Source organism: Alternaria ethzedia (genome assembly GCF_023757985.1).
Source record: "Alternaria ethzedia strain BMP 0044 chromosome Unknown scaffold_1, whole genome shotgun sequence".
Taxonomy (NCBI): Eukaryota; Fungi; Ascomycota; class Dothideomycetes; order Pleosporales; family Pleosporaceae; genus Alternaria; species Alternaria ethzedia.
Window position 1 is genome coordinate 117416 of NW_026056194.1, and position 20999 is coordinate 138414.

General features: G+C 52.2%; 8 protein-coding genes across 8 annotated transcripts; 4 read left to right on the top strand and 4 right to left on the bottom strand.

The window, feature by feature from the left end:
- Positions 1–264: 264 nt before the first annotated feature.
- On the bottom strand, positions 265–1436 carry J4E87_000041 (uncharacterized protein; the record flags this gene model as incomplete). Its single annotated transcript, XM_049371701.1, has 4 exons — positions 265–367; positions 416–777; positions 828–1356; positions 1414–1436. 4 exons carry the CDS (start codon positions 1434–1436, stop codon positions 265–267), a joined length of 1017 nt encoding a protein of 338 aa, XP_049237835.1.
- A 1403-nt stretch (positions 1437–2839) lies between these two features.
- J4E87_000042 (uncharacterized protein) lies at positions 2840–5648 on the bottom strand (the record flags this gene model as incomplete). The annotated part of the gene is made up of 6 exons (XM_049371702.1): positions 2840–2931; positions 3205–4264; positions 4311–4505; positions 4552–4566; positions 4632–5244; positions 5644–5648. The coding sequence occupies 6 exons, from the start codon at positions 5646–5648 to the stop codon at positions 2840–2842; spliced, it is 1980 nt and encodes a 659-aa protein (XP_049237836.1).
- A 905-nt stretch (positions 5649–6553) lies between these two features.
- On the bottom strand, positions 6554–7730 carry J4E87_000043 (uncharacterized protein; the record flags this gene model as incomplete). The annotated part of the gene is made up of 2 exons (XM_049371703.1): positions 6554–7221; positions 7280–7730. The coding sequence occupies 2 exons, from the start codon at positions 7728–7730 to the stop codon at positions 6554–6556; spliced, it is 1119 nt and encodes a 372-aa protein (XP_049237837.1).
- A 1687-nt stretch (positions 7731–9417) lies between these two features.
- J4E87_000044 (uncharacterized protein) lies at positions 9418–10479 on the bottom strand (the record flags this gene model as incomplete). The annotated part of the gene is made up of 3 exons (XM_049371704.1): positions 9418–9553; positions 9600–10393; positions 10444–10479. 3 exons carry the CDS (start codon positions 10477–10479, stop codon positions 9418–9420), a joined length of 966 nt encoding a protein of 321 aa, XP_049237838.1.
- A 361-nt stretch (positions 10480–10840) lies between these two features.
- On the top strand, positions 10841–12260 carry J4E87_000045 (uncharacterized protein; the record flags this gene model as incomplete). Its single annotated transcript, XM_049371705.1, has 2 exons — positions 10841–11182; positions 11235–12260. 2 exons carry the CDS (start codon positions 10841–10843, stop codon positions 12258–12260), a joined length of 1368 nt encoding a protein of 455 aa, XP_049237839.1.
- A 3008-nt stretch (positions 12261–15268) lies between these two features.
- Positions 15269–16118, top strand: J4E87_000046 (uncharacterized protein; the record flags this gene model as incomplete). Its single annotated transcript, XM_049371706.1, has 2 exons — positions 15269–15317; positions 15373–16118. The coding sequence occupies 2 exons, from the start codon at positions 15269–15271 to the stop codon at positions 16116–16118; spliced, it is 795 nt and encodes a 264-aa protein (XP_049237840.1).
- A 697-nt stretch (positions 16119–16815) lies between these two features.
- On the top strand, positions 16816–18691 carry J4E87_000047 (uncharacterized protein; the record flags this gene model as incomplete). The annotated part of the gene is made up of 3 exons (XM_049371707.1): positions 16816–16829; positions 17090–17488; positions 17536–18691. The coding sequence occupies 3 exons, from the start codon at positions 16816–16818 to the stop codon at positions 18689–18691; spliced, it is 1569 nt and encodes a 522-aa protein (XP_049237841.1).
- A 1373-nt stretch (positions 18692–20064) lies between these two features.
- J4E87_000048 (uncharacterized protein) lies at positions 20065–20545 on the top strand (the record flags this gene model as incomplete). Its single annotated transcript, XM_049371708.1, has 2 exons — positions 20065–20250; positions 20312–20545. 2 exons carry the CDS (start codon positions 20065–20067, stop codon positions 20543–20545), a joined length of 420 nt encoding a protein of 139 aa, XP_049237842.1.
- Positions 20546–20999: the final 454 nt, after the last annotated feature.

Here is a 20999-nt window from a genome sequence, read left to right on the forward strand (position 1 = left end):
TAAAGTACCTGTGTATCCCACAAGTACAGCCACTAACAGTGACCCTGCATAACCGACCGAGGAAAACAGAGCAAGCCAAATTCAGCGTGCGGGGTCTAGTATAAGGCGTTACTACCAGTGGCACGATCGAAGCAGGCTGCCTAATGTCAGGTTGTACAATTGATCGTTGGTCAGTGGTATGAGCGCCTCACAGTATGTAGGCATCGTGATGACGGTCCTCTGTTGATATCGTAGAATTAATGCTGGACTAGATAAATAACGTGTCTAGAATACAACAACCTGTCTCTTCTCCGCTTTACCAGCCTCCATATCAGCGACCATCTGCGGCAAATCATCAATCTTGCGGAACTCGACTTCTGGTTGTATGCTGCGGAAGGTCAGAAATTGTTTTCACATGTCATAAGAAGTAACATACCTGTGCTTGCCAGTGAAATCCACAGCCTTCTTCATTCGCTGCGGAATACCCGTGCTGTCGGCCTTGATGCGGTACCGTCCTGTTGTTAAGTCGAAGGTGTTGATGAAGTCCAGTCCTTTCGGTGCGATTCCAATGACCATGAGTAGTCCGCCTGTTCTCAAGACATCTGGGGCGCCGGCGTATGCTGCATTCGATGCGCTGTAGACCGCCGCTGCGTGGCATCCTTTGCCTCCAGTGAGCTTCTTGATCTCTTCGAGATAATCCTTGTTCTTCATGGAGTTGAAGACAGCTTCCGCGCCGACCTTCTTCGCCACATCGAGTTGGTTGTCGTTGATATCGAGACCGATAGTCTTGATACCCATCTGTCTACTGTCAGTCGCCATGCGTAGCGCAGCTTTCTGCCCAAACTTACAGCTTTTGCATATTGTATCGCATACTGTCCAAGACCGCCGCACCCGATAACCGCCAGCCAATCGCCCGCCTTCAACTCACAGCTGTCCACTGAATGAAATGCTGTGATACCCGCACAGAACAGCGGTGCAGTCTTACTCATATCGAGGTTTTCGGGTAGCTTGACTGCATTCTGCCAATCAACGACCGCGTACTCGGCGAAGTACCCATCCGACACAAAACCTTGTAGTTTCTGGTTACCCGTCTCGCATCGCATGTTGTGGATCATGCACCCTTCGCATTCGAAACACGCGCCGATGAAGTAGTTAAACCCGATAGCATCGCCTACTTTGAAGCCTTTGTCGCTTGCTTCCGCGCCGACGGACTCAATGTAGCCGACTCCTTCATGGCCTAAGGTAACGTTGTAATCGGGCCTCATGGCCATGAGCAAGTCTGAATGACATAATGATGCTGACTGTATCTTGACTAGGAACTGATTTGGTGCTTCGGTGGGTTTTGGCACGTCATTGACGACGACCTTTTGCTGCTTGCTGGATGTCTTGTCAGTCTCATACTCAGTGAGGACTACCTAGATACTGTGTACTTACGGATCCCACTGGCCAGCTTTCATGATTAGAATTGTCCCGACGTCTCTTGTGTGGCTTTTGGTATAGCTTGAGGACTATGTTGGATCCAAAGAAGAGTATAAGTACCTACTCTGCGCTTCGCATTCACTCTACCTATGTATGCAACGGGTTGTGAGGCGCGACAGAACAGGAAAGACTGCAGGGATTGTGCTGCGAGTCATCCCGACACCATGAGGGCACCGTTGCTGACTTGGCCTTAGCAAAGCCGTTCATACGGAAAAAGGTGGCCGACATGGCGCGCGGGCTGAGAACGTTTGGCTAGAGGTGAAGCCTGGAGGATGCTGGGTGCGTGGCGCGCGGGGAAGGAAGAAGCGGGGTCCAGATGTCTAGCTCAACCACCTCCGCGCGACCTTGTCTTCATGCGTTCTACGCCGGACATCGAGGGCATGTCGCATTGTACAGGCAAAACGAGAATGCGCCACTGTAGATACTAGTTATGGCTTAGGTACGATCGATAGTACAACGCATAGGAGCGGGTGAAGGGCAAAAAGAAGACAGGGGCAAACCCCAAAACGATCCTGGAGCCATCATCATCTTGGGCAATCGTCTACCACACCTGGGCATGCTGCCCTCTGAGCACAATATACCCTGATGTAACAGCACCTGCCTCTAGTGGAGCTTCTTTCCTTGTGATCCGCGCATCGCCGAACGCCTCAGTCCACTTGCTCGACTTCGTTGTTGGCCATCATGGGTCATGCGGCTTTACGTGCGCTGCGGCGTCTAGGGCTCGACGTCGCTTTCGATTTGACGGGCTGATCTCGGGTACAGACACGTCGTCATTCTGACTGCGCGAGAGGGCAAAAGATAGTATTTCGATAAGGGCGCATATTCCTCGTGTGGTCGTGCGATCGATGTTCATGTGGGAGGAGATGAAGCGGCGCCAGAAGCAAGGGATTGCGCAAGCAGTTAGCGCCCATCGTTGGCGGGCTGCGGCCCCGGGCTTTGGAACGCCCACAGCATGGACGCCGTTCAACAAAGTAACCATAGAACGTGGCGAGGCAGCGTCTATCAGAAAACACGTCCTCGGCAGGGACATGCAGCTGGCATCAAGATTTTGGGAATCTGTGAAGGCAGTATACCTAGGCAGGCTGAAAGCTGTCGCGAGACGCTTTCAAGGGTGAGTTACATCAAAACACCTGGCTGCGAATAATCTCGATCTTGGCTGGATGTATTGAAAGCTCTGTTTACAGATGAGACCGCTAAGAATTCAATAAATTTAGGCTCAAAGAAATTCTAGCACGTTGCGCCATTACATAGTGGCGGTTCTCAGCCATAGCTACCTACCTAATTAAGTAGGTGATGACCCCCAACTGCTACAGATTGCTCTGTACTTGTGCTGTACTAGCGGCAGACGGCACAATTGCTAGCTACGCCTTCTTCGAGGACTTCATTTTTGCCTCAGGCTGGTCGTCTCCCGCTTCGGCGATTCTGGGTCTGGGATTTTGGCGCGCCCCTTGCTGCTCGAACCCTTAGCCCAGGCTACGAGAACAGTAACGATTGTGAGCCTAGTCACAACCCTCACAAGTCCAGGAAAAAGGCTGATCAACCAAGCAAGCAACCTTCTTCTCCAAGGTGACTCGTCGTTGCGATTTATGTACTTGAACGCTATCCATACAGCTACGCCTGTCAAGACCAGCGTCAAGACCTCGGCACTTACTATCGAGAGTCAGTCAGTATTTGCTTCGATTTTGCATAGTCTCTGATCAACACGATCGTATGCTACACTGGTTTGGAGCGTTGCAAAGCACTTACCGAAGATGCCGCCGATCTTGCCACTGTGATAAACACCGTCTCTGCCAAAAACCTGAAGACTCTCAAAGCCGTCGATTTTGAGAGCGAAAAGTGCTGTAAGGAACGCAAGTGGGGTGAAGACCACTGTGATGACGGTGAATCCAATTACAGCAGTACTGACGACGAGGCTGCTGTGTGCGTCCCTGATGCTAGCGTGTGTACGCCTGAGGTTGAGCATGTCCTGTACGCTCTTTTCTATTCTCTCTGCATCCCCATCAATCTTTCTTACTCTTCGCATGTACTGCAGGATGGTTTCTTGGGACCCTTCGACTGGTGCCCAATCTTGTCGATGTGCTTCTACGCTGTCGGGCGAGCGGTCTTCGAGGAAACATCTCAATAAACGCTCCTGTTGCTCGAGAAAGTGCTGTATCATGGCAAGCTCACTGCGCACGTCGGAGATGACATGTATGAAGTATCTCTCTCGACGGTATTCAAGTCCACTGAAACTCGACATCCCTGCAGCGGGCTTTTCGGTGTACAGTCTCACTTCTTCCAGAAGCTTAACAACTCTCGTCTCGAAGAGATCGAGCGTAGGCGGATAGTTCACGCCAAGATCACGATAGGTCTTGCCAAATCTGTTGATCAAGCTGGTGATGATCAAACCGATGCGAATCTCCGCATATGCTGCTATATCCCGACGTTCGCGCCCGTCTTGGCCAATATACCGCGCGATTCCAGCTTCTTGACGCATACTGTAGGCGGATACGACGATGTTTCCGAGCCGATAGACCCAGAGCTGCGGTACCATAAGGATGAACGCTGTCACATCGGTCTTTTCGGCACCACTCTCTCGCCTATCATAGGAGCCAAAGTTATCTTCACTATGCGAGACTACCTGGTCTTGGTTGCGTATCGTCAAGGCTTTAGCAGAGAGCCCTGGATAGTAAGCCTCGTCTAAGGTGCGCTCCAGATGGTTGAAAGAGAGAAGAGATTCATGACGCTTCAAGTTTCTCTTGAGATCCTCGTGCTTTCTTCTCATCTTTTGTTGCTGTCTGATCTGTGTGAGTACCAAGTATGGAAACTGCAAGTATAAGCATCGAGACCCAAGGTGTTACTCTGGAACTAACCACGATCGTCGAAGCCTTTCCTTCCCATACATTGCGACCACTGAACAAGCCTTCGTAATCTAGTTGAACCCAGGCTCTCGATTGATATGACGGCTCCAAATACGTCAAAAGAAGGTCATTTGAATCACGCTTCAACGATGTGAAGTGCAAGTGAAAGTCTTCAGAAGCGCACTGTGTAAGGGTCTGCATGATGACCTTTGAGGCACGTTAGTCCATGAACGGGATAGAACAGTCTACGTACCGATATTAATAGAATCTGTGTAGGTCAGCTTGGTTGTCTGGCGAAAACAAATGATGCCCACCAACGTTGTTTCTGCTGACCTGGATCCAGGTCAGACGTGCCTCTGGTATGCCTTCGGTCTTCGTAAATGGAACGTCATATCTCCGTAGAGGACAGTCAGGGAACAGGTGCCAAGTACCATCGTGGGGATCGAGATAGGCCAGCATGTAATGCCAGTCACGGCTGTCGTGAGTTGTGGTATCGGGAAGTCCGCTCTCGTGAAGCCCCTTCATAAGAATATGAGCCTTGACTAACATTTCTGCCTCATTATTTCCACAATCGCTGTCTATCTCGTTGCTTTGACTTTGGGGATCTGCTCCAGAAGCTAACAAAAGCTCGACAGTCTCTGGTAGGCCCCACTTAACAGCCCTCGAGAGCAGATGGTCATCTTTATTTGACTTCGCGGCGTTAATCTCAGGTGTTAACCACTTAGTGACATCTGGAGCGTCTTGGAGGGTGCGAAGAATAATCGCAAGTATCGCAGATTTCATAGCGGCAAGCTTGACACCCTCGCCGAGGAAGCCTTGGGAATCGATTCTAGTTTCCAAGCGATTCCAATATGATGTAAATCCATGAGCATGATCGATTTTTCCCTTCAGCGTCTTTGCAGAGCATCTCTTGATGCCTCTCAGCAACTCATCATGCTTCTCCAGGCTTTTAAAAGTATGTTCCGTTACGTATCTTGAATCAAAATACGTAGACAACGTATTATCGAAACATGCCGCAATCAAAGTCTCTAACAGCCATATCAGTACAGAGCACTTACAACCTTGAATGTGTGGAGATAGGTAGCAAGCGCACCTCGTTCAAATCCGGCGCACCTTGGTTCTTCGGAAATTAGTCTGATGGGTTTCTGATAGTGTGCCATCATGTGTCCACGCAGGAGCGCTGGGTGTCTGCGAGAATTTGGATGGAACCTTGGAAGGCCTTCATCCGGGCGGTAGGCACTCTACTTCAACTCCTCCACAGATAAGCTCCCCAACAGTGCATGTCGCTACTGCGCATTTCAATCAGCTTCATGCAGGATGAGCGTATCATCAGCGGACATCAAACGTCATCATGCAGCTTCGATCAAAGTTGTTTCACAGCCTCGCGCGTGGGGTAAGGTGCTGTCATCTTCTTGCAGCTGCATAACCGCCGGCGGCCAAGCAGGATTGGAAGTCCCAGCAGCATAAGCAATCGCAGAACCTTTAAGTGGTATGGAGATTGAGCTGCTCCCTATAAGAGCATTCACCATGATTGATGCGAGTGGACCAGACAGGGGGGCAATGGATCTGCACAGAGCTGCACCACAATCGGTGCTACAGGAATGACGCGAGATGACGACGGCCATAAATACACGCGTGGCTTTAAGCACAGCTCCGATGTGACTTCCGTGCCCGTCTTCAGCTGACGTGGTCCCACATTACCCGCACACATGCGAACAATAAAGCCACAGTGGGGAGGATCAGACCCGACGTCGTCGCGCCGGGCATCGCCATCCTCTCCGCTGCCTCTCGCGCGCTACCACCAAAACAAATCACCGTCCCGTCGCGAACGGGGAATCTGGTGATTCTGATTGGATATTCAGTCACACCTAATATAAATAGCGGTCTTGTGCAGGACCTTCAGCGCCAGGATATACGATATTTGACAGCGGATTTGCTATAGGTTCGCAAAATAAGGGATATCCAGTAGATAGTGTTGTCCAGATTTATTAAGGAAACTAGACACGGGGGATACAGGAGGCTCACAGGTACGTTTAGGTTCCAGGCTAGACGTTCGTAGATTAGACCATCGGGCTCTACAAGAGTTCATAGCGCACTTGCAGAGCAGACGGAAAACACTCATCACGCACGAAAACCAAAAGTTCAGGCAGACGTCGCATACGACGGTCATTCTTTTTCATAGTGCCTTCATCGATCTACACCTATTTACTGCTGACACTAAGTCTACTCCGCTACATCTTCCGTCCTTCTTACTCTTAAACGTAGTGATACTTGATCGTGATGCGGGGAACGCACATAGCCTTGTACGACATGGGAGCAGTGAAGGGAGCAACGTAAACTGGAGATGTAGGCTGAGCGGGAAGAGCGGAGACACTGGAGGAAGCAGCAACGCCAGGGTAACCAGCAGCGCCAGAGTACGCGGCAGCACCAGAGGGAGCAGCAGCGCCAGAGGAAGCAGCAACGCCGGAAGCAGCAGCGCCGGAGGAAGCGGCAGAGCCAGAAGGAGCAGCAGCGCCAGAGGAAGAAGCAGCGCTCGAAGAAGCAGCAGCGCTGGAAGATGTGACAGCGCTCGAAGATGCAACAGCGGCGACGCGAACAGACGAGGCGACGGCAGAAGAAGAAGCGCTGGGCGTAGGTGTGGGAGCGGCACACAGAGGGGCGGCGGCATTGAGCTTTCCAACGGCCCAGTTCGAGGCGTCTTCGGTGTACTTCTCAAAGTAGCTCAGGTGCTTCTCGACGTCGTCGCCGTTGGCGCAGATCGGGTCTCCCTTAGAGCAGTAAGAGCGCAGGACGGGTGCGAAGCGGTTTAGGCGCGCAAGAGAGGTGGCGTCGCGACCGTTCTTCTGTAGATCAGAGCCGTCGAGAACGTTGTATGGCATGTTAGCCTCGTGCTTGACATCGCCCCAGAGGAGAGCAGCAGCGACTAAGTTACCACATTAGCACAGTCCAAGGTTCGAGTGTGTCATGTCAAGGATACTTACTAGCGTTACCAGGAGCCGCGGCAGGGTCGAGACCAGTGGTGATCTGCGAGCATCCACCCGGTCCAGCAAGGACATCTCCCATGATCCAGGCACCCTGAGAGAAGCCATTGAGGATGAGGTGCGTGCACGGGCACTTCTTGTTGAAAGCAGTGATCTGATCAAGACCGTTGCGGACTCCCTCGCCAATTTGCTTGCAGTAGTCGCCGCCGTACGGGAACACGACCTCAATGTAGTCGCAGGTCTTGCCCTCAGCCCTTAGCTTGGCGCACGTAGCGTCGGCGAAAGGGAATGTACGGTAGTCATGGTACGGCGCAGTATTACCGCGGGCCATGAAGATAACGGCATCGGCGCAGGGGGCGTCGAGCTTGGGGGGTGGGGAGTTTGGGTCTTGAGCGACGGCGACGGCGGCGGCAGCGCTGAGCGCGAAGACGGTGCGGATGATCGAAGACATTATTAAAGATTAAAGAGTGTGGTATTAATTGGTTTTTTAAAACGAGTGTAATGGTTGGATTGCGAGGTTGAAGGACCTGTGAGGAGAAGGAAAGTCTTCTTGGCTCCGGGGGAAACAGTTTAATAGGAGCGTTCATCTTGCATTTCTGCCGAACTGGGCGTCGTGTCGGCTCGAACGGGCGGAAAAGGGATACGAGTTGGATCCCTTTTTGGCTGAGCTATCTACCTCGGGTCGTGCGCTAGCAGGAGCGCGGACAAACGTCGTATTATCGAGATTGATGCTGACCATGAGGTTTTGGAGGATGGCCCAGAGGACGGACGTCCCCTTGATGGATACCTAGGTACCGTCAAACTCTGCCATCTTTGCGAAATGGGTCAACGGGACATCTGAGACGTTGCTGTTGATGTTTGCATTGAAGCTAACCTTTAGTTCATGGGATGAAGCAGGGTCCAAGAAATTTGCTAGCGTGCGTGTCAATGCTTGAGCGATCCTCCATATACGAACCCCTGAGCTTGTCTAAGATAAGAGTTCGTGCACGTCCCCTCCATCAACCCGAAATGTCTTAGCTCTTACCGGGACCCGTGGACTCCTCGAGGGCTGCCGTGCCTCATGCCAGACATTCGACAATCTAGATGCACTTTGCTTGTTGGATGCAGTCGAGTTTCACAACTCCACTTGTGCCAGTCTGGCGCTACGGCTATCGCAGCGACGATAAAGTCAAAACATTGTGTATTGCGAGTAACTACAAAACTTCATCCTAGTCGAGATGGGCAAAAAGAGCCTAGACATATCAAGAGCATACACTGAGCAGACACGTCGTGTTCTTCCTCGATGAATGGGTCTTCTGGCAGTGTGAGTGCGCTGTCAGGGACTTGGATGTTCTCCAGCCACAGAAGAGCCCCGGATCTGCCGTTGTGGCCCCACATGTGCACCTATGTCGAGTATCCTTCAATGAAATCCTACGTCCACTTCGGTAGGATTCAGTCTTTATGCAGACTTGATATGCCCTTACAACGGTCGGGAACTTTCTCATTAAGAACACGGGTTATCCGCTTACATGGGGGTCTTATGCCGCCTTTCTCCGGTATTTCCAGGTGGATTTTGTTCGGTTCGCCACGACAATACCAAGATTATGAACTTCCATCTTGGGACTGGTGTGGTTGGTAGTGCTTTGTTGATCCCCGAAGCTTTGACCCTGCCTTTGTCGGGAAACCTGGAGGATTTGGACGATTGCAAAAGGTTTTCGAGTGGGAATATCCAGCTCCTGCGCAAGATCAGTAATACTTGACTAGTGGATTGATAGTTCGGATGAGTTGATTCCGATGGATGAACACAATTACCAGATCGATGCAACCGAGGGACATGACGAGATCCTCGATGTGCCAGCAAATGGTTACGAGGAAGGCCAGGAGTATAAGTTCTACGTGCTGTGGTATCAAAGAGGTGTCGACAGCATTGCACATACAGCTGAGTGCGGGTGCATCTTCAGTCAACGCTGGGAAGATGACAAGCCAGAAGAGACCAGGATCACTCCAAGTTGATAGACAACATTTGGTAGTGACCTATTGTTCCGCGTTGTCGTGATGCAGCTCAGGTACGACTGCTATCACCTAGACGAGTTGTGGACGCTGTTTCTGGGCCATAACAATGCATATGGATTGACTGATTATGCATGATCAAGCTACGCCTACTCCGATAACACGTACTTCACTCCTTCAGTCAGGTTGTCATAGAACTGCTTCCTCGGCTCATCGAGTTTGGGCGAAGGCCAGGCGAAGAAGAAATGTGGATAGCCATCGTAGTAGTCGAGTTTGACAGGTACCCTTCATTCACGTCAGCAATAGTAAAGCAACATAACAGAAGACTTACTGCGCATCATCGAGCAAACGCTTCATAAGCATGCCGTCATCTTTCAATGTATCTTGGCCCGCAACAGCCAGGTAGACCTTCTTCAGGTGTTTGGTTCCTGGGTGAAGGAGCGGCGATCCGTATATATCTGTTGGTGGTGCACCGAAGGCAGCCCAAAAGTCTCTCATTGCCCCTGAAGTGTTGATGGTGTGCTGATCATGCTCCTCCATTGATGTATAACCAGCCCGGAGTGCCTCGGGAACACCATCTGGATGGACGGTCGCAGGTATAATTCCAACAACACCAACAAGTTCGCCCGACTTCTCGTCCTGGCCTCGCAGCGCAGTTGCGAAAGCCAGTTGACCTCCCGCGGAGACTCCTGCGGTGAGGTACCTGCCCTCAGCGGTGTTGAGTCGCTTCGAATTTGCTAACGCCCACACCAAGGCCTTGTAGCACTCGTCCAGCAGCCCAGGATGTTTGTTCTCCGGCGCAAGGCCATATTCAACAGATACAACCACTATGCCACCGGCTTTGGAAATTGCTCTGCTGAATGGGTCGTCGCCATTGACATCTCCCATAGCCCAGCCACCACCATGATAGTACATGCACACTGGCTTACCACCGGTATACCCGTCAGGTGTATATATGCGCACTTTGGTCCCGTCGTCGGTGACTGTGTCCTCGGTCTTCACGGAAGGGTCGGGCGCGGGGAAGGTGTATTTCGAAGCCATGAGGCCACCGTATCGCATGAATTGCTCAGTCATATTCGAAACCGGCGGCTTCAGGAGCATGCGCTCGCCGAACTCTTCTTCGAACTACGCGACCCATTAGAACAAGCTGATGCATGTAAATCCACTCGACATACCTCCAACCATGGTTTCGCGAATCCCTCGTTAGCCATGTTGCCCTAGATTGATGTGTAAATAGTGAAGCAACTGCCCCATCTCGGAAGCCATGCTGTATAAAGCCCGACGCCTCCAACAACGGTTGGCGTCATGTCGTGTTGCTCATCTCGACTCACGTCTACGCGGAAAGACGTCAGGGGTCCAAGCTCCCCATTCGTCGCCTTTGCCTTCCCCACGCGTAAAGACATCCGGCTCCCCCGCCAAAACAACATCGCCTCGGCTGGCCTGCATATCGCGACGCGTCGGCATCGACCCTGCGGCGAGTCATGTCTGCTATATGCACGCGTAGACATTTGATCTCGAAAGTTGATCATCTTTACTTACCTCCATAGCATTACTCACGATCCGGCCTGCACCATGGCTTTGAACATCGACATCAACAGCAGCCCAGCGTTCTCGCGCATACCGCCATGGGTCAAAGCGAAACTTCGTCCGATCGCAATTGAGAAGATCCAGCAGGTATACGATTGGGTCGAGACCGAGTGCATACCAGCTGAGCGCATCTACAAAGCCCAACTCAAGGAGAGCAAGACGCGATGGGAGACACCAGCCATCATCCACGATCTACGAAAGAAGGCAAAGGCGCAAGGATTATGGAATCTGTTCCTACCAAATCACTTTGTCGAGAGTCCAGGCCTCACCAACCTGGAGTACTCGTGTTGCGCTGAGATTATGGGGAGAGTGTACTGGGCAGCGCAGGTAAACTTCTCAAGATCCAATACACCCTAAACATCTTTTAACACCTCTCCAGACGATGAACTGCCATGCTCCCGAAACAGGCAACATCGAGCTCCTCGCCAAATACTGCACACCGGAGCAGAAGAAGAAATGGCTCCACCCCCTCATGAACGGCGACATGTCCTCCGCATACAGCATGACCGAGCCCGACGTCGCCTCCTCGGACGCAACCCAAGTCGGCATAAAGATGGAAATCACCGACAAAGAAGTCATCATAAACGGACGCAAGCTATACGGCAACTGCCAGTACAACCCAGAGATGCAGCTCTTCATCCTGATGGGCTGTTCAGATCCCACGAACGCGAACGCCTGGAATAGACATACGACGCTGGTGGTACCGGCGAACAGTCCCGGGCTGAAGCAAGTGAGGAACCTGACGATCATGGGCTATGATTGGGCACCCGAGGGACATGGCGAATACATCTACGAGAACGTGCGTGTGCCGCGCGAGAACATCATCCTCGGTCCTGGTCGCGCGTTCGAGATAGCGCAAGGGCGATTAGGGCCAGGCCGCATACACCACTGCATGCGCTTGATCGGCCAGGCAGAACGTGCTTTCGAACTCGCGCTCGTCCGCTGCATGGAGCCGCGCAAGAAGCCACGAGGCAAGTTCATCGGCGAGTTCGACAGCAACATCGAACGCATAGCAGATATGCGCATGACTATCGATGCTATGCGACTTGTTGTGCTCAACGCAGCCGATACCATGGATCTCCAGGGCAACAAGGCAGGCAAATACGCCATTGCGCAGAGCAAGATCATGGTGCCGAATGCGCTTCTCAAAGTCATCGATGAGGCTATGCAGATATATGGCGGCCAGGGCTTGACGCAACACACGCCGTTGCCGGAGTTGTGGACGTATGCTCGTTTTGTGAGGGTGGCTGATGGTCCGGATTCAGCTCATCGACATCAAGTCGGGAGAGATCAGATGAAGACTGCGCAAGGGTTTAGGAAGAGAGCGGAGGGGTACACGGAGAGGTATAGGGAGCTGTGTAAGAAATGGGGGTTGGAGCCAGAAGAGTTCTGGGGTATTCTGTAGTAGCTAGATGTGCGAATTGTATGTGCAAGGGAAAGCAACGATGCCAACATCTTTACATGTTTCGGCTTGTGCAAGCATGATCTTTAAGTATCGTGTTTCGTGAAAACCTGGAGGAATGCCATCGCAGAGCACATAGAGGTTCATTAATCGCGTATCTACGTAATCATCTAGCAAAAGTAATCGAAACGGGTATCATAACCAAGACCCTAACTCCTAGCCAACGTCTCTCATATCTACATAAGCCAATCCGTCAATCATACTGCAATGGGTGGCGATCCAAAGCTCATGTTATCGTCGTCGTCATCGAAGAATGAAGCTACTTCCTGCGTCGACATGAAAAAGTCTTCAAAAGACGCGTTTGGTCCCGAAACCACGGCAGAGGACTTTGTGTGGGTTATAGGTACGCATTGCCTCTTTACTGGTGGTACTGGGTTCTTCGAAGGTATCGGCGAAGCTTTCCTCTTTGCATTAGGGCCAGACATGGACATCGGCAGCTGCGAAGCTCTGAGCTTAGCAAGTTCAGCCTCGAGCCCCGATGCAAAGGGACCTGGGTTGACACATTTGCCAGCTACCTTCTTGGACGATGATAATGGTCTGCTCGAGTTCGCAGTCGCAGAAGGACGTGATGAGAACTCGGTGGGTGTTGGGAGGCTGTTCATCCGCATGTGAGGCATCAATGGGTTCGCCAACTGCGGGGCGAGAGGGAAAGACGTCGGCTGTGGTGAGTGTCCCTGGAGCGGTGCAGAAACTATGCCGGGCAGATCATGCTGTAGAGTAGGAGCAGATTCGCATTTCGTTTCCTTAGCTTCCGGCTCTTCATCGAGATCGTCTAGAGAAAAGTCGAAGTCTTGGGTCGAAATGGGGGGAAGCGTATCAGTAGTCGGAGGCGACACGATCGCTGGGGGTTTGACTGGGTCTTCTACCGTAGGGGCTATTTCTGAAGCCAGCTCTCGCGAGATCTGCGTGCTACTTTCGAGAAAGTCATCCCAACAGTCAGTGGGTGGTAGTGGTATGTACTGGCTTTGCTTCGCGACTGATGTAGGTATGATTGTGACGGAAGAGCTTGATTTTGATGCTGGGAGTCCAGGAAGTTTAAAGTCTGGATTCTTATTTGCAGGAGGCTTTGCTTTGACAACAGGAAGGATCGGTTTCTTGAATGAAACGGCAGGCGGCACACGACCAGGTATAGAGGGCAGCTTAAACCCTGTTTGTGATGTGTCTCGTGGCGTGCTGGATGGTGTATAGTCTACGGCTACACGGATGGGAAACTGCGTCCGCTGAAAGGGATGCTGGTCCAGATTCTTGTACTTTGCAATAAACGGAACCCGAGTCAGGAAAGTCTTAGTTCCCTGCAGCTGCCCATCCAGAACCAAGCACTCCAGTCGATCGTTCTCGCACCTGAGGACTCGCAAGTGCTGGCTCTTGGACAGTTGACTGCTTGTGTTAAGGTCCCGGAGCAGCATTACAACGCAGCCAACTTTGATTCGCAGTCGATGCGGAGGTAGGCCCACCGGATTCAGCTTATGCAACAGCCCAAGTGACGGGTCCCAGTCTGGCGTCTTGAGCGAAAGATCTTTTGATAGCACTTCGAGCAGAGGCTCAGGTAATTTATCCAAGACAGCCTCGATAGCCTTATTGATGGGGCCGTGGGTCCGGGCGAACTCGCGGTCGTCTTTGACAGCAACTGGTCTCGGGGAAGGGGTCGGCGCGGCGGGTGGGGCAGGTTCGATCGGAGCGACAGGCGCAGGAGGTGGCAGCACGACAGCTTGTGGCTCCTCTACTGGATCCGACATGACCATATTGTGTGCTTCGAGTAGCGTATCGTCGTCGAGATCGTCGTCAGGCCATTGTTCTCCAAACGACACATTCGCGCTGGGCAGCTCGAGGCCCATGTCTTCGTCGTCGTCGTCGTCCCATGGCTCCTTCTCAATGTCTTCAACCATCTCCTCCATCTTTTTGGTAAGCTCCAAGTCCTTCTTGCGCTTCTCCTCGTCCTTCTTCTTCTTCAGCCCCAGGAATGCCTCCATGCCATTCTTCAACTGCGCCTGTGTGTGGCTGTATCCAACCAGCTGTGTCGCAAGGCCAACGCCAATCTGCTGCCTCGCCCTCGCCTCCTTGGCCTCCCTCTCCTCGCGCTTCTTCTTGGCTGCTTTGCGGCGTTCTTCGGCTTCGCGTGCGCGGGAGGCGCGTTGTTCTAGTTCAGCGTCGCGTTCGAGCTGCTTCTGCTGGCGCTCGTTGAGGCGAGGGCCATGTTTCTTGTGTTGCTTCTTGAGTTCGGTCGATGTTTGCGCGATTCGGTAAGGTGTGGGGGGCATGGCGGACGGCGCATCGCGAGGAGGGGTGCGGGTGGATGCAGGGCCTGAACCGTGGTGGCGAAGGATGCAAACCGTGGAACCGCGCTAGAACACGCAAACACGTGCCCAGATGACGTAGAACAACACGCCATCCGTGCATCACGATCCGCCTCGCAAGACTTGTACCACTGCTCACCACCATTAGCGCCCGTTTGCTTCCTTGCAACGGTACTCGCGACGGCTTCTAGCAGTAATGGCTCCGTCTTGGCAAGCATGCTGAAGGTGGTTGACGGCGACCGATCGAGGCCATCGTGCCTTCCTGGCATCTTGTCGTGTTGCCACACAATGGTCGCATCCTACATGAGCTGGACTTGCAATTCTCGCAGCATGCGACCAAGCTCAGGTGCAACGTACAAGGTCTTCGCATCGTAGAGCAGACATGACTCGGTTGTGTTTCCCTCCACGAGCAGGAAAACCGCAACCGATGCAGAGCGTAGCCCCGCCCAAGAACCGCCTCTACAGCATCAGCCTTCCACACTTCCCCTGACGGTGCATATGCAGGGCACAGGTCATCGCCGATAGTTCTTGAATCGTAACATTGGGCTAATAGCAACAGTCGCAGCAACATTGTTCACGAGCAAGGTTCCGCGGACCTGACATTCGATAGCTGGATACCCAGGAAGGGCTCGCAATTCATACACTGCACCCAAGAACATGGCTTTTACACTGAAAGGAGTGGCATACATTACCGGTGCTGGGTCTGGTATGCATCATCAGACTGTGTAGCAGTTACAAGCAATGAGCTAACATGTCGTTAGGCATTGGCCAATACACTGCATACGCTCTTGCGAAACAGGGTGTACGCTCATTCGCCCTGCTGGATCGCAATCCCCTCATCAAAACCGTTAGCGAACTCCGTAAACTCTCATCCGACTGTTCTATCAAGACATTCGAGATCGATGTCACCAACGAGAAAGCTGTCGATGACAGTATAGAGAAGACGGTCAAGGAGTTCGGACGACTAGACTATGCTGTGAACAATGCCGGCATCGGTGGCATGATCAAAACGACAGATCAGATCCCGAAAGACGACTTCGAGAAGGTCATGTCTATCAACACCATCGCTGTTTGGCAATGCCAACGTGCACAGATTCGACAGATGCTCAAACAGGAAAAGCTCTCGGACTCATATCGGTCATATCGAGGTTCTATCGTTAACGTCGCATCCATGTATGGTCTGGTAGCACCGCCGCTCAACGTTCCCGCCACAGCATACGCTACCTCAAAGCACGCTGTTATTGGCCTTACAAAGTCAGATGCGCTCGCTTTCGCGCACAAGGGTATCCGGATCAACGCAATTTCGCCGGGATATGTAATGACGCCTTTGGTACAAGAGCACATGGGTCAGGGTGAAATGATGGAAACTGAAAGGAAAAAGGTCCCTGTTCACCGCTATTCGGAGATGGAGGAAATCGGCGACTGTATTGCCTTCTTGCACTCAGACGCGGCGAGCTACATGATCGGCGCCACATTAGTCGCGGACGGAGGATACACAATTGTCTAAACCTTTGTACTAGCCCAGCGCCTTGATAATTCGACATTTCCTTTACACGCTTGCTACGATACATAGTCAATTCGTCAAACATAGGCAATTATGTTGATTACATCGGTCGCATCTCGGTAGAGGTTCTCCACCCCATCGCTCCACCCCGATCCCCGCAAATTGGGAGACGCAACCTCCGTATCCGAAAAAGGATCTCGACTGCCCCAAGCATTTGTACGATTGGTTAATCGACCTTCCATCGGCTCTATCACGATTACGCGACCTCGAAGCCCCAGATTTTACGTCTGTGCAACGTTCGGAAATGCTTTGCCAGACGGAAAGTCATGAATAGCCTCTTCAACAGTTTACCCACATCACGAATCGTCACCATATCTCGAGACCCCAACCCTGCTCCAACTCACTTAGCGTGACCCCAGATCTCAGCGTACACTAAATTGACTCGCTACGTGGAGTCATTTGGCCAGCACCTGACTCTCCATGACTGAGCAGTCGCGGCGCAAACATGCCGCAAACAAAGTTTAAGAACGGTGAAGGCCTCGGAGTGGTCGCAGCGTTGCCTTAAGATCCAGCTCCAACTTTGTCTTGCGACTTGCCTTCCTCATTAGTTATTTACCCTTCACAATGGCAGACGGATTTATCGTCCCATCAACGGCTGCGCCAGAGACTGATGCTCAGCACCGGTTGCGTGGGCCCATCCATGCGCAACGCCATGTACGCATCGTGTGTATTGGCGCAGGTGCTTCAGGACTTCTGATGGCATACAAACTGCAAAAGCACTTCACAAATTACAGCCTTCAAGTTTACGAGAAGAATTCCGAAGTTTCGGGCACATGGTTCGAGAACAGATATCCGGGGTAGGTGAAGATCATATTGATTGCTGCGGGGCTTGATGCACCTTTCGCCCCGCGATCTACCGAAGCGACTGCAACGAAGCGGCGCAGTCGACCAACCTCGCTAACATCCGCTTCTAGATGCGCATGCGATGTTCCCTCCCACAACTACACGTGGTCATTCGAGCCCAAATTAGACTGGTCCGCTGTATACGCCAGCTCCAAAGAGATCTTCGCCTATTTCAACGATTTCGCCCGCAAGTACGGTCTACGCAAATACATCAAGACGCAACACCAAGTCGCTGGCGCAATTTGGAACAAGCAAAGGGGCGGATATGATGTGCAGGTCAAAGACCTGGAGAGTGGCCAGACCGTCAACGATCATTGCGACATCTTGATCAATGCAGGCGGCATCTTGAACAACTGGCAATGGCCTGCCATTCCAGGTTTGGACAAATACAAGGGCACATTACTACACACTGCGAATTGGGACGACAACGTCGATCTTAAAGGTCGCCATGTGGGCTTGATTGGGAATGGGTAAGTGTATTATGATTGACCTTTGATTCCGCGACTGACCACTTCAGTTCCTCTGGCATCCAAGTTCTCCCTACCATCCAACCGCACGTCAAGAAAGTTACAACCTTCATCCGCGAACCAACATGGGTCTCACCAGTCCAAGGCCTCGAACAACACGTCTTTACCGATAGCGAAAAGCTCGAATTCGCAACCAAGCCCGGCGCATTGGTTGAATACCGAAAGAACATTGAACGCGGCCTCAACGGCCAATTCGGCATCTTTCTCAAGAACACAAACGTCAACTCCGAGACAGAAGCCTACTTCCGCCAGCAGATGACCGAAAAGCTTAACAACGAATACCTACAAGAGCGCTTGATCCCGAACTGGCATGTTGGGTGCCGAAGACTGACACCAGGTGTTGGCTATCTCGAAGCACTGGGAAAACCCAATGTACAAACTGTCTACGGCGAGATCAACTCCATCACCGAACGCGGCTGCCTATGCGACGACGGCAACGAATACCCCATCGACGTGCTCATCTGCGCCACCGGGTTCAACACATCCTTCAAGCCGCGTTTCCCTGTGATAAACTCCTCCGGTGCCAACTTACAAGATGCCTGGGCTAAAGAACCACGCTCCTACTTTGGCCTCGCCGCCGCCGATTTCCCGAACTACCTCATCTTCCTTGGGCCCAATTGCCCCATTGGTAACGGTCCAGTGCTCAGTGCTATCGAAGCGCAGGCAGACTACATGTGCAAGCTCATCGATCGCTTCCAAACACACAACATCTCGACATTTGCTCCGAGAGCTGAGGCCATCGATGACTTCGTCGCCTTCAAGGACGAATACATGAAGCGTACGGTATGGAACGACGGATGTCGCTCATGGTACAAATCGCTCGGCGCTGACGGCCCTGTGACGGCGCTCTGGCCTGGCTCTACTCTACACTACATCGAGGCGCTCATGGAGCTGAGGCTAGAGGACTGGGATGTCAAATACACTGGCAACAGGTTCTCATGGCTAGGCAATGGATACTCGCAAACGGAGATTGATCCTACGGCCGACTGGGCTTTCTATGTTAGGGATAGAGATGACGATGAGCCAATATCGAGGTTGAGGAAGTTGCAGCTGATCAACAAAAGTGGGACGGTTGAGCCGAGTGAAGGGGTGAACTTTGCAGGCGGAAGGGCCAAGACGGATGCGGTGGTAGAGTCGAAGCTTTAGCGATTCTGTTGTTTCTGTATTTGTGGTGCACAGGAAGGCGTTTTCTATCAAGGTCAGGGGATTTCCAAGGTTGTATGCGTTATGGTACATCATCAGGCGATCAATTCATCTTCAAAATTGCAAAACATCAAGCGTGCCTACTCAATGTTCTCCACCGTTCCATCACGTACCAGAGCCAATGTCGGAGAAGTCTAGCCTGCCTCGGCCGAGCTCCGGAGAGGCCGCGCTGCATCCAATGTATACGGCCCTTGGATGCCATGCGAACACATGCGCACTCCGCGCAAGCAATGAAACGCGATAAACGCGAAAATAGCAAACATGTAACTGCCTTTCGCACGAACGATGAGTGAACCGGTTCAAAATAGACGAGGCGACAGCGACACCCACGCGAGCTGACTTAAGATTTGCGCTAGGGCAGCACGGCTCCCCAACCCGCGGCGCCCGTCGATTCTGCGAACCCACCAGCGAAACACTCCGACACTGCTCGCGCCCAGCACCCAATTACTGCACGGAGAAACAGCGACCGAGCCCTTGGAGATCCGGAGAGTGGGAGTTCGTGTTCTTATCTGCGTGTAAGCATTATACATGATCGACAGCGTCAATGAGCGTTGCAGGCGCCTTGCGCAATAGCGTTTCCAGCTGAGGAACGACGTCGTTTGCGAAAGCGAGCAGCGCGGACACAGACGTCACAGGTAGACAAGCAGTGTGCAAACAGTTCTGTTTGACACTACGCGACTCGAAAGATGTTTCTAAACTGTCAGATCAGCTATTTCCAGCTCTCGCTCTACCACTCGTCCCTTCAAACGTGCCAGACACAGAGCATCTGCGTCACAGCTCCACGATTCAACCCTGTGGACATCGCTCGGCTAACGAGGATCGTCCTACCTCACCATCCCCAACCCAGCGCGCCAACGCACAGACATTGCCTATCCCGGCGCTCGGAAACGGAGACGACGCGTTTCGGTAGCTACTATTTCGATATTGGGCGGACGGATGATCGTCGGCGTAGTACAGGCCATGCGTGGGTAAGCTGTACAACTGTATGGATGTTGGGGTAGAGTGAGGGACGCCATGCCGTGTCAGGGGTGTAAGACATGCATCTTGACTGCGTCTTGACGTTTTGGACAACGGGTTAGGGTCATGGAGAGTAGAGTAGGGGTCTCCAGACGCGAGTAAGACCGGTAGGGAATGAGGAAGCGGGCGAGATGTATATATTCTGCTGCCTTTCACCGTGGAGATAGATCATCATCCAGCGAGCTTCTTCTTCTCTCATCAACTCAACACAGCCTTACCAACTACTTCTCTTCACTATTACTGCCGGCCAGTTCCTTTAATCCTCTACCAAATTCTCAAGCAACAACAAAATCGTCAAGATGCCTACTTCCCAGATCTCCACTCCCCTCAACGGTGTCGACGCCGCCGTCGTCATTGCCGCTCTCCACAACCACGACCTCATGATCAAGACCCTCTGCCCAGCACTCGTCAGCTACGCTTTCGAATCCGGTGACAAGACTACTTGCGCTACCTACACCGTCACCGACAAGAAGCCCATTGGCCAGGTACGACTAGCCCTCTCTCTCCGTTTTCCTTCTTCCTTAACATGACACTGACCCACATCAGACAACCTACAAGCTCACCCTCACCAACGTCTCCGAGGGCGTCGACTCCCTCGTCAACGCCAAACCCCCCGTTGGTGTCCTCACCATCAGCGGCAAGTGGCGTGTGACCGGCGGCAAGCTCAGCGAGGAGATTGACATTGACGCCAACTTCATGATGAAGAAGGTGGCTAAGAACAATGTTGAGAAGACGCACCCGGAGCAGCACATGAAGCTCTTGGAAGCTGCTCAGGCTTAGACGAGTGGTGTAGTTAGATAATGGCGATGGATGAGGAAGGGATGCATTGGATGGAGCAATTGTTTTGTATTTGGATTTTGTGTGAGCATTTTATTTGCGACGGGTGGGATGAGGGTGTACGCATAGCTTGGTGTTCATGTTTGCAATGAAGCATTTTATTGTTATCTATACTACGACTACTGCAAACGTGATGAATACAGACTATGTGCTTTGAAAAGATATGTTTGTAGAGCTCGACTGGATATTCTAGAGCTAAAGATATTATCTACTAGTTTTCTAGAGGCTTTCTAGCTAATATCTGCTAAGGCACAGCCCATCACACAATGCCCATAATCACACTGGTCAGGCCAGATGCTGCAACCACCACACAAGTTCCAGACCGAATTACAGAGCTCGTGATTGTGAGGGCGCCCACCGCGACAGTGAAAGGTAGCCACAGAACACCAACTTTGCA